This window comes from Pseudonaja textilis, chromosome 2 (genome assembly GCF_049901715.1).
Source record: "Pseudonaja textilis isolate UNSWEBS1 chromosome 2, rPseTex1.2, whole genome shotgun sequence".
Taxonomy (NCBI): domain Eukaryota; kingdom Metazoa; phylum Chordata; class Lepidosauria; order Squamata; family Elapidae; genus Pseudonaja; species Pseudonaja textilis.
In genome coordinates, this window is record NC_141991.1 from 64,301,951 (window position 1) to 64,314,569 (window position 12,619).

General features: G+C 38.6%; 1 protein-coding gene across 2 annotated transcripts; it reads left to right on the forward strand.

Moving 5' to 3' along the window:
• Positions 1 to 65: 65 nt before the first annotated feature.
• On the forward strand, positions 66 to 8,806 carry NICN1 (nicolin 1, tubulin polyglutamylase complex subunit). Of its 2 annotated transcripts, none has more exons than XM_087924120.1 (7): positions 66 to 521; positions 1,128 to 1,270; positions 2,517 to 2,705; positions 4,482 to 4,595; positions 5,962 to 6,033; positions 6,221 to 6,325; positions 7,138 to 8,806. In XM_087924120.1, the coding sequence occupies exons 2-7, from the start codon at positions 1,139 to 1,141 to the stop codon at positions 7,177 to 7,179; spliced, it is 654 nt and encodes a 217-aa protein (XP_087780246.1). In that variant the 5' UTR covers positions 66 to 521; positions 1,128 to 1,138; the 3' UTR covers positions 7,180 to 8,806. The 2 variants fall into 2 exon arrangements, with proteins under 2 accessions (XP_087780246.1, XP_026581673.1); XM_026725888.2 differs by having other exon boundaries at positions 66 to 157.
• The last annotated feature ends 3,813 nt before the right edge of the window (positions 8,807 to 12,619 follow it).

Genomic DNA, 12,619 nt, shown 5'->3' on the forward strand with positions numbered 1-12,619 from the left:
AGGTGGCAAGTCCCGCCTTTCGTGGCGGGGGACGGATTTCCTGTGTGCCGTCGAAAGGGCGTGCTACGTCATCCGCGGTTCGAAATACGACGCGAACCTTAGCAACGAGAGCGCCGCCTCAGGAAAGCTCGCGGCGGCGGCGGCGGCGGCAACCGCGGTAAGCGCGGGGCGGCCGTGCTGGAAGCGGCATCGAGCTTAGAGACGCCGGGGAGCCCCTTCGCAGTCCGTCAAGCGGGAAGGAGGCGGGTGGAGAAGACAGGGCGGCCAGAGCCGTGGTCGTAATCGGGCTGTCGGGAGCAGACGAGTCGTTGGTGTTCCCGAGTTGTGTGTGAAGTCACGGCCATTGGGCGGACCCCACTTCGCTCCCTTTCCCGCCCGTCATCTGTCTGTCTGCCGCCGCTAGTGCGGGCTAAGGACGTTTGCCTTCGATGAGACGTCCCGAGTCCCACCTGCCCTGTTAATAACACGGAAGCCAGCAGGGTCGGAGGGTGTCGTCGTTGTTTGAGTTTCAAGGGATAGAGGTAAGGCCGCGTAGATTTCCAGCTGTCGAGTTTATTCAAACTTTTCATAACTAGTAGCAGCATCAGGTAGCTGAAATAGCCGCTTGGGTGACCTGACTGAATAGGATTTCCTGGGACAATGTCCTCCTGTATGTTATGAAAAGCACTGGAAGGGTGTATAAATACAAGTCAAATAAATAGCAAAAACACTTTGATTAATGGCAAACTTTTAATGCTTCTGAGGAAGGATTTGCATTTTGAAAAAAAAAAAAAATTCCTCATCCAGTAAGGGTGGGAAATAGATCTTAGCCTTATATACCTTACAACCCTCTCTAAGCAGTTTACAGAGTCAGCATATTGCGTGCACACAGACACGCACACACACACACAAAATCTGGGTCCTCATTTTACCAACCTCTGAAGGGTGGAAGGCTGAGTCAGCCTTGAGCTGGTGAGAATCAAACTGCTGGCAGCCAGCAGTCAGCAGAAGTAGCCGGCAGTACTGCCTTCTAACCATAGAAAAAATGGAAGAAATCTCTTTAGCATAGGATGCCTTTATGTAATATAGTGAAGTAATGGTTGTGATGGTTGTATGCCATTTTATTGAAGCTGTTACTTTTGTTCCAGAGTGAGGAACCATGGCACTGGAGCCCATCCCATGCGCCATTAAAAACCCAGTAGTGTTGCAAGTGGGAGACATGAAGACCGAGCTAGGCCGGCCTGGTGTTCTGGTGATTGATGTTTCATTTCCACACTCTCAGACCACTGATGTAAGTGTGAAAGAAAAGCAGATGCCAAAGGATGCACAGTGGATAAATTACACCGGTCTACAAATTTGGGGAAATTATCAACCTCCGAGATAAAATGTGTTAATTTTATATATTTTGATTAGATGAATTCAAAAACAGAGGATAAAGGTGCCAGTTGGCTAAAGTTTTCAGGATATTTCACAATAAAGATTTATACACAGTCGAGTGTATTTGCCTACAAGGGGGGGGAGGTGTCTAATGATCATGATGCCTCGTAACTTCTTGACAAGGTACGGTAGAACAATGAAAATGGTACCATATGGAAGTATATAAATTTATCTTCACTTTGAGAACAGCAAGGCAGATGACTTAAAAATCACGTGGGAAATTTGCTTAGGTCTGAAAGGCACTTGGTGCAAAAAAAAAAAAAAGTCTCTTCTTACACTCACATTTAGATTATTTCCCTTTGAACTGTGAGGCAATGAGTGATGAACATGAGGAGAAATTCCACCAGGATATCGCAGGCATGGAGAAAAGATACCAAGGGAAATGGAGTCCATCCATGCTTGCCGATTACTGCTGGAATCTCCCCAGGGATAATCCTACTGCAGTTCACAAGAGAAAACCCAGAAGGCGCAGTTTAGATACCGCATAAAGATGGAACCATGTTGTTTAATCTGATGTTGGAGCTTGTCAATCTTTGATACAAAAATGTTACATGAAAAACCAATAAATGAATGGAAAGTTATGTTATTGATATCAATAAAGATAAATTTATGATTGTTGTAGCACCATTCTCACTGCTCTATCACATTTTGCAGAAAAGTTATGGAGCATAATCGCACATCCCCCTCATTATTTTGATGCAATTTTGATCTTGGAAACTGAAGCCAATTAATATGCAGGACTTAATTTTCCTTTATTAGTAACCCAATTCTGGTAAAATTAAGCTGCTTTTATTTCTGAGGCTTTCTCCTTGTAGACCAGTGTTATTCAAAAGTTGAAATTGATTTAAATCTCAAAGCTAAGATATCTGTGAACCAGAAGTTCCTATTCCAAAAGTTATATCTCTAATTTACTCAGTTGATAGTTCCAAATCAAAATTGTTTCCCTTTGCTTCTATAAGCAATATAGAACATTTATTTAAAGACTTATTGCTGGAGATGTTCTGAGAAACAAAAAATATTTATGAAAGTTTTCTCTATATTCTCTTCACTGTGTTATATCTTGCTTGCTGTGGATTCAATCAGTACTTGCTTTATTTCAGTTACAGGCAATTGCATTCAGAAATTACTATACTGCCTTTTTGACCCTTCGAGTACAGCGGCAAAGTTCTGCAGATGATGGGAATGAAAGCCCTTCCAAATGGGTTACTTGTCTACGTAATTTTTGTTTGATGCCTAACCCACATACAGAAGAGGGTTCCCAAAACTACTTTTCTATTTCCAGACATCAGGTCAGGATTTCAATTTCTTACTGGGGAAGAGGGGAATTTCATTTGCTCCAAAGGAATAATGTACTGTAGGTCTGGAAACAAGAATAATCTAGTTATTAAATGCCCTATCAAGTATTCTGTTTTGGAATTGTTTCCACATGCAGAAAGGAAATAGTTCTAATGAACTTGATTAGGAAGTTTCTCATCATGAGGTGTAGGAATCCTTTATATCTCTTCTGCATTGAAAAAAAAATGGAATTAGCTTAGTGGGGTTTGTATTTTGGAGATTTAACACTCTCAACTTGTCTGCCAAAATCAACCATAATCATTCCAATTGTTGATCAGTTTTACTTTTATTTTACTGCCTGAAGATGTAAAAAGAACGCTCAGATATCAGTATGAAGGAACTTGTTCTATATTACGTTCACTAACTGTTCATTTGTGCATTTTTATTTTCTCCCCAAATGCCACCTTTGGCTTCTCAACATTACAGGTTTTAAAATTAAGAAATCTGTCTGAGAGTTTAAAATGAACATTAGATTGTTTGCATAAAGAAATACTGAGAAATTCTTATTTTTCACCCTTATTGGGATAGGTGGGATTTTTAGTTTTATACAAATCCCTTTATTAGGATTTTTCTCACTCTGGGTTGTGACAATATCATTGATAAATAAGTTGAATAAGCATAGTGCTGGCATTCATCCCTATATCCCTTTAAATGTCAGAACGTTTTCTTTTAAATGACTTACTGGGTAAGTCTTAACAGTAGCTACATAGTGTTTCATCATCAATTATAGTATCTAGCTATTTTCACTTCTTTTTACCTATGTTCCAATTAGCTTTGTTTTTTTTCAAACAGGATCTTCTGCAATGATTTTTGTTCATATATGTGTGTGAATGTGTGCGTGCACACACACTGTGTGTGTGTGTACATACCGCATTCTTTAACTTCCCTATTAATGCTTCAAATGAGCGGTCTGGTTTTATTTAATCTTACATCAAAATTATACACTCTTTTTTGTATAAAAATACCATGGATCTCTCTTTGTGGGTTTTTTCTTCATTCAGCCTTTCTGGTGGTCCAGTTCTTACAGCCACATATTACAAGTAGAACAGTTATGGCCTTGACAGTGTATTTGTTCTCAGTGCTATATCTCCACATTTTAATATTTTGTCTCAGTCTATGTTAATATTTTTTTCAAGTAGTAGACACATTTTTATTTTATATCTATAGCTGCTATTCTTGTTTCTGTGTTTATAGCCGAATATGATTTCAACTTCTGTGGGGTGTGGGTCAAACTTATTGAGTTTTCTTGTTGCCTAAAATGAATGAAGGATGCATTCTGGAACATTCACTTAACTCCTGTGCAGAGAAGGTGCTAGAAGGTGGTTGTGGGGAGTGGGGTAGGTAGGATGTTTCATTGTGGGTGTAGGCAGTGGCTGAGGAAAGAGAAGGCAGTGGGAAGATGGGGAGTGGGCCAGTGGGATGTGCCATGCTAGCTGCTGCTAAGGAGACATTGGGACCAGGTTAAACCCACTACTGGTTTAGGGCTTTTTTTTCCTTCGAAACTGTAGCTGATATTAGAATGGTGTAGCAGAATTTCCTGAATGTAATGATCTAAACAAAATGTTATTGTTTCCCTAATGCCAAACAAAATTTATCAATGTTTCCCAATCATCTAATTCCATAATAATTAATAGTATGTACTTATACCATAATTTAATTTTATTATCAAGTTTCTGCTAATTATGTAGGTGTATATGATTCAGTAATGCTTTGTCTTCATGTTTTGCTAGATGCTTTGTGATGTGGATCAGGTGGCTGCCATGCGTTTCATCCTGCGCCAACCTTCTCCAGTATGGTTGCATTTTACAATTGAGGAGCTGCAGCTTTTTTCTTTGTGCCAGAAGGTACATATTAAAAATTTTGTCAAAATATGAGTCTTTAGCAGTTGTTCTGATCTTCCCAGGGTCTTTGCAGTGACTTGTAAATATGTTTAAAAGGTGGGAAACTAAACATGTTGCTAAGTTGCAACTGCAGTATCCTATATCATTGGTCAAGCTGGCTGAGGACGCTCATAGCCTTGATTTACAATATTTGGAGGGATACCTATTCCCAACCATCCTTATTCAGGTAGTCCTAGTTCAATCTGTCCTTTGCCTGACCCTTTCCCACAGCTGCAGCTATATTGCCTTTGATGTGTAGAAGAGCAGCTTACTCTCTTAAAAGCTCCCCAAATGTGGCAACTTTTAAGACTTATGGACTTCAACTCCCAACTATGCTGGCTGGTCAATTGTGGGAGTTGAAGTCCACAAGTCTTAAATCGCCAGGTTTGGAGACCTTTGCTCTAATCTCTCCACTCTGCAATGGGAAAGAGAGTCAAGTAAAGGAGACATTGACAGCAGGAATCACTTACTTTTTTCTCATTCTCCCAGCAGATTGGAATGCAAGAAATTTCAAGGAAGTACTGTAAGCTTTTTGTGTAGCTGGCTTGCATCTCCCAGGCTGCTGGTGTAACTGCATTGCTTTTGATTCGTAAAAGACCAAGCATATTCTCTTCTAATCCCTTTCTCTGTCTGTTCTTCAAGTGGGAGGGGCACCACACATCAGACAAAGACAACACATATTGGCTCTAATGGTGATGAACAAGGGATGCTGTGAGGAATGTAAATAGGCCAGAAAGTTATTTTTTCAGCACCATTGTAACTCTGAATGTTTGCTTGATGAAGTGAGGACTATTTGTATTGAAGTGAACTTGTTTATTTGCTTGTTTGTTAGCTAGTTACTTGCTTGTGTCATTTTGCATTGAAGTTGAACGTTGACTCGAGGGTTTTATTTTTGTCCACCTATCTCTGACATTCATAGAGCAAGTATGGTAATTACTTCTTTCTGCCAGATTCATAATATACTAATGGTAACATTTATAATTAGTAATGTTGAGGAAAGTAACTGCCTATATTACTTAGTGTGCATAAGACCTAGTATTAATTTCAGCATACAGATTAGGTGAAAATCTGAGGCTGACATTTTTTTTCTGAAGGAGGTTTTTTTGTTCAGATAAGGAAAAGTTGTACTTTGTAGCTCTTACTCCTTATCTGTAAAATAATATAATTCCTAATGGTTTGATATACTTGGAAACAGTTGAAATAAATGCCTTTAAAAGTAAATCTTCCTAATCACCAGTTCTAGGAAAGTGAATGGTGAAGATGGAGTGTGGTGTGTATGTTGCCTGATTTTGTTGTGTGTTTCTCTGGGTTTGCCTTCTCCTCTTTACAGAGTCCACAGAAAGGCTTTCCAGCTTGGCTTTCTCATCCTTCTCCTCAGGAACAGCCAACAAGCTTACACGATGTAAGTATTATTACTGAGATAGGTTTTTTCTTCTTCTGAGAATACAGACATGTTTATCATTAAAGATATATAAGCTTAGTTTGGCTGTTGATTGTTAGCAGCTCCTAGAGAGGAAACAAAGTTGGTCTTGCAAGAGCAAAATCAGTAGAGAACTGCATATATGAATATAGTTATTCTTTGCTTTCAGGGACTTCCTGATGCTGACAGAGTGTCTTCTGAACTGCAGCAAATGTGGATTTTAACGGAGATGCTCCAGGCCAACCAACCAGTAGCACGAATTGGGCGCTTTGATGTTAGTTTCTCTATTCTTCTGCTTCTTGTCTTAGAAGTGTAATTATTACTGAAAAACAGTCAGAACCTCTAAGTACTGCAAGTGGATAAAGTACCCCACTTTCTCTACACGAAGCCTCTTTTAAGATATTTATCCACAGAGCTTCTGTGGTAACATTCAAAGACCTTTACTGAGTTGTATCAAAAATGCATACCTATAAAACTAGTGGCTGCTAAAATGGACAGAATGATGACCATCCTAATTGGGGAAGGAGGTGTAATCCATCTAGTATGCAATTGCTATTTACATGACATGTTCCTTTAAGGAACTTAGACTGGTTTGGCATTGTTTTCCAGGTTAACTTGAAACAGATTAAGGTAAGATATAATAACTGGTCAAAGTTCATCATCTTTTAGGCCAAGGGTCTTCAAACTTGGCAAGTTTAAGACTTGTGGACTTCAACTCCCAGAATTCCTGAGCTAACATGGCTGGAGGAGGAATTCTAGGAGTTGAAGTGCACAAGTCCTAAAGCTGTCAAGTTTGAAGACCCCTGTTTTAGGCTGTCAGTTTGAATTGGTATAATCTTTGTCCCTATGGTCCTTTCAGTGTTAATGTGCATATTTTAACAACTCTGTTCATTAACCATGTTTGTTTGACCTGATGAGAGTCCAAGACCAGTTAAGCACTGCTTGAGTCCCAGTTCAGCTTTCTTCCCTGGATTACATTGTCTAAATCGGGAGAGGGAGGAAGAACACAGTATTGGATCTATGCAAAAGTGGGGGGGATTCTTCAGTGTGCTCAACTTGTTGACTTGTTTCTTATATGTATTTCAGATTGAAGACTCCTATGACCTTAATCTACTTTCTTATACTTGAACGGTTTCAAGACAGGAAGCAAGGCTTCCAAGCAGGGCTGCATCCCAGCCCAGCTTCTGGCTTGAACAGGAAGAAGGAAGATTAAGCAGAGCACGAAGATTAAGACTTGATTGCTTCTATGTTCCAGTTTCATGTTCCAACAATTGTCCAGTTAGGTTCTGGTTTCAGTTCTGTGGTAATCTGGTTTTCAAACCTATATCTTGCACTGAACCCTGGAAAGTTAGATTACCTAAACTGAAGCTGCCTAATTAGGGCTATTTCTCTCCTGATCTACTTTTCCGTCTGCCTTGCTGCATGATATATGTTTCTTTTTAAGGCAAAATGAAATATATTCAAGAATCTGGTACTTGGAGCATGGAGGAAAGGGATCCTTCCTTTTTCTAATAGTGACTTGAGATATAAGAAGGACGAAAAGACTCCGGATATTGGGGTCTAAGATTGAAAAAGAGCAATTCTAGAAAAATGCCAGGTATAGAGATGTATGTGGCTGTCTACCTCACTTATAATTACAGAACGTAAGTCTTTTCATATGTGTGTAGACTTGAAAAAGAAAATGTTGCATCATGCTAAAACCATGACACTAGTATTCTTGGAGGGATTGAGGTGGTAGGAAGCTAAGTTTTATCATAAATTTTCTATCCCAATGAGTGTTGAACTTGGTTAAATGAAAGGGAAAGTTTGATTCATTTTGTCTCATGTCAAAGAATTTTAAATAAATTGTATCTGCAAAGCACATCTGAAAACTGCCTTTTGGAGGTTGGTTTGACAAGTACCAAGAAGATATTTGAGCATCTTCGTTCAAGCTACTGAACGACTTATCTATTTACTGGAATAGCATCGTACTGTATGATTTCTACAGAAAATCATTTTCCTTGTGAAGAACAATCCTTGTCATAATTTGTAGTCGTTAGAAATATCAAACTGTAGAACAATATACTGTAAATTTCTGCAATGGGACGTATGTGATTTTTAAAAAAGTATTACATTTTAGAGTATCTGTACATCTTTCTGTATGTCTGTTATGCCCTTCCTTTTATTTATTATTTATGTTAATTATTTATCGTTGGAAAGGATTGTAATAGACTTCCAATGCACTCTGTCAGGGTTATGTATCTCAATGGAATACTTAGCCAGATTTAAGGGGTCACAAATAAATGAAAAGCTACGTGTTATATAATGATACACTGTAAACACATGGGAAATTTTTTTGATCCTACAGACTGCACATAATGTTTTGTTCCATATACATATGGAATACATGCCTTAATTTCTTTTCTTTTTAATATAGTTTCTGGGGCAAAAAAGGGGAGCTTTGAGGCTGATTCCTTCCAGCCATCCAGTGGAGATGGTTTCATTGCTAGTGCCATTATTGGTATAAAAAAATCTGCCTTCCATCTATCAAGGTTTGCTTTATTTCCTGCTGTCGGGGTCATATATTTATTTCTGCTTATTGGCAGAAAGAGGAAGAGGCTATTCCGAGAGTTGAAGTGGAAGGAAATACTACTGCCATATTTTTATCAGAACAGAGTTCCCAAATACACGAGAGATGAAAAACAAAGTACCAAAGATGAGATGAAGTCTTAAATTATCTGCCCAATAAAAAAAGACAGATCTTTCATCTACTATACTCTTTACTTTAAATGATTGCTTCTGAGTAATTTCATTTTTCGCAACTGTGATTCTTGCATTTATGTTGAAGTTCTACTGAAAAATAATTTGCACTCTTATGATTCTGAAATAATGATTTTGCTTCTCTATTTTAAATGTTATCACAGCAATAGAATAATTGAAGCAAAAACTAATAAATATTCAGAGATCTGTAATTTCAATACTGGGGGCAGACTATATTCATTAATTTCACATTCTGTCTTAAGCACCAAATGCTGAATATATGACCTGTTGAACTTTTCAGCAAGATGCCAGTATTAAATACGACAGCAAATCAGTGCTTTTGTTCACATGTACAGTATTTGAATGGATAATACTGTATGTTATCATTTTTGACGATTTTAGATGTGTGCAGTTCTCAGTTACATTCCTGAGCTTAGTGAATGTATACTCTTCAGCATTTATTTTTATACAGGAGCCTGCATCCTGTGGATGTTAATGGGTTCTATCTTCCATGGATGACATAATAATTGGGGACAATGGAAGTTAAAGTCCAACTCAGTAGGTGTAGAAATTTCCCCCTCTTTGACATCTGTTTTGATTTCTCTAGAGATTTTGAATGCTGTATCTCTATTGATAAACTTCAGAGTCCTTCAGTCAATATTCATGGATTAATCTGATGAGTGTGCATGGGTTCAGTAGAGAACTAATGTGGTTGGTTTGGTTTTGCATTTTCATTTTAGGTCAGCATGTTGTGTGAACCCAGATAGCTTGATTTGTGCACTTATTAATGGTTAGGATATACAAGAATAAACCTATGGTGTTCTCTGAACTGGTTAGACTCATACAACACACATTATCATAAATCTCACCTTACAAATGACAAATGCTAGATAGACCCCAAACCAAAAAAGCCTACATCATGGCAATATTTGACTAGCCTCAATGTCATGTGAATCCAGATAATTCTGGATTATTCAACGAACCATAAAAAACCATGAGCTATGTGAACCCAGTTGTATAAACAAGGATGAATGCCTTGCAACCAAACACCTTGAAATGAGCTTGGTGGCCACTCCAAGAGTTCCTTGTGTGGAACAAGGCTTAGGATTCTTGGCATCTATCTTGCCATTTCCATTACTGTCTGAAGCAGGCAATAAAAGAAAACGGTTACCAAGAATCTCTCAAATGGAGTGAATGGATATCAGACTGATACGTGCTGTTTGGTGTATATATAACAATTATCCATTTAGGTAGTTTTAAAGAGTGATTGAGAAAGGCAGTATTCGTAGGTGTTTGTGGGAGTGTCAAAATCTGAAAGATAAAAGATGCAGCACTGTAATCAACATTGCTGCAAACAAAAGTGGGGCAGGACTTCAGTTACAACCCACACCTTGCAACTTGCAGATTTTGACACCTGTAGAAGCTTGACTATATTCGTCTCCTCATCCTTATGATGGTTCAGCTCATCCCCAGCCTATGAGCAAGACAGGTTTACTTTCCAAAAGCTCATGGAGGTCCTGGAAAACTTGCATGCTGGGGAAGGAGGGGGGTATTTTAAACGGCCTGTTTTCTTTTTCTTTTAGGCTCTAGTTCCTTTTTGCCTGTTACTAGTGATGTAATATTGTGTCCTAAAAGTTTTTGCCTGCCACAGGCATAATCAATTGGTGCAGCACCCTTGTGGTCGTGACATGAGTGCATAAATTTACTGTCAAACATTCCATCACTGTAACCCATTTAGTAGGAGAAAAATAAGAGGCAGCTGAAATAAGTAGATGTAATCAAAGGAAATGATGCAGTTCACACAAATGGGAGAGGGGAAAAATTGTCCTATGCTGTCCTTACTGGAACATAAGGATGAAGGTCCAGCTAATCAGTGGTGGGATTCAGCCAGTTCGCACCACTTCAGGAGAACTGGTTTTTAACTTTCTGAGCAGTTTGGGGAACTGCTTGTTGGAAGAAATCATTAGGGCAGAGAACTGGTTGTTAAATTATTTGAATCCCACCACTGCAGCTAATCCAGCATTGTGTGTCACTCTGTGGCCAACCAGATGCATACAGGACACTTGGGTCAGGTGTTACTGCCTGTTGGTAATAACCTAAGATAGTAAACTAAAAGACCATCAAGACTAGTAGCACCAATAGCCTGACTTAAAAGAATTATCAGTCTACCCTTGAATCTCCAGAAAACGATACCAGCATGAAATGTACTGTCTCCATTGCAGATGCTGGAAATGAACTCTTAGTCTATGTTGCCACCCCAACCCAAAAAAGTCTGCGAACATCTTTTCCAAGTAACACATTTTATTAAAAGGTATAAGCTTTCATGATGCCTTTTAATAAAGTTTATTAGTTGGGGGCTTCCGGTTTGAGCTTCTTCGGCGACAGACTGAAACCGCAACTCTGCGCAGTTTCGATACATGCTCACCACTGGAGTGCCCCGAGTTGGCTGGTTTTGGGGCTAAGCCACCCCATAGAGGTGGTGAAGAAGGGGGAGACTGCCTGCAGGGTTGAGCAGAGCCACATCTCTCCTCCTCAGCTGGCCGTTACTCCCTTCCCCAAAGGCGGTTGCAGCGGTGGTCAGAAATGGCCACCTCAAAGAAGAACTCGACAGGAAAAGAATGTGCAGGAGGAAGATAAGAAGAGAAAGTTTTGGTTGACCGGGTCAAACAGCAAAAGCAGCAAATAAGGTACCCTGGAATTTAAACTATTAAAAAAAAATAACACTGTTCCTAAAGAAGATTTCTAAGCAGTGAAGGAGAGAGAAAAGGGAAAGGATTTGGTGTTTTTTTTTTCTCCTCTTCCTATACTGACAGCTAAGAGACTTAAGCAAGGAATTGGAAAAAAAAATCACTTTGACATTAATAGGCATTTAATGCTGAAAATAAAAGGTCAAAGGGATAATAAAGATTTCTGGATAATTAAAAGCTTTTGAAAACAGGAAAGGAGAGAAAAAGAATAAAAGGGCAGAATCTGGAAGGGAGGAGATTGCCTGGAATTAAAAAAGAACTTACAGCAAAATCTCAATAAGACTTCCAAAAGATACATTCTAACTGAAATATCGCAACAAAAACCCCAGGAAGAGAAAGTCGAAAAAGAAATAAGAAGTTATAACTCGGGACTATCTGGATTACTTGATGATTTCTGGATTCTTGGTTATTGTTTTGAATGACTAAAATCAATTGGGTGGTTGTTTAAAAGTGTTTAAAATGGCTCCACTTTTAGAAGAACTGAAAATGGAACTTAAAAAGTACAAAGAAGATGCACAAGAAGGGAGAGGTTCTTTTGGCTTCATATTTCAGTTCTTGGAAATGGAGATTTGGAACTATGAGAAACAACAAGAAATGCCTGCAGCAGAAGAAGATTGGGACAAAGCAGAAGCCATCTTTAATGAACAAGTAATCTCAGGTGGGAGGAAAAAAAGGAAAGGGGGGAAAGAAAATGGAAAGTTTAAGATTGGGAAAAACAACCCAGAAAAAGGAAAGAGGGAAAAATAAGTATAAAATCAGAAAGCAACAGAAGAGGGAAATGCAGAAAAGAGGATTAGAAGTAGAGAGACAAGGGGGTAAAAAGGGGAGGGTGAAGAAGAGAGGGAAGAAAGAAAGGAAAAGAAGTTATAAAGGACAGAAACAAAATATAAACAGGGCCTATTTAGAGATAATGGGTGAAAACCTAATTGAAAAAGGGATTCTACAAAGGTACATAAGATAGTATTGTTCTATTAGAAATAGAAATTATTTCAGAAAATATGAAACAATGTATGATTAAAATGTTTGATAAAATAGTTATTGTAACTTAGTGGAATGCTTGTCAATAAATAAATGTAAGAAAA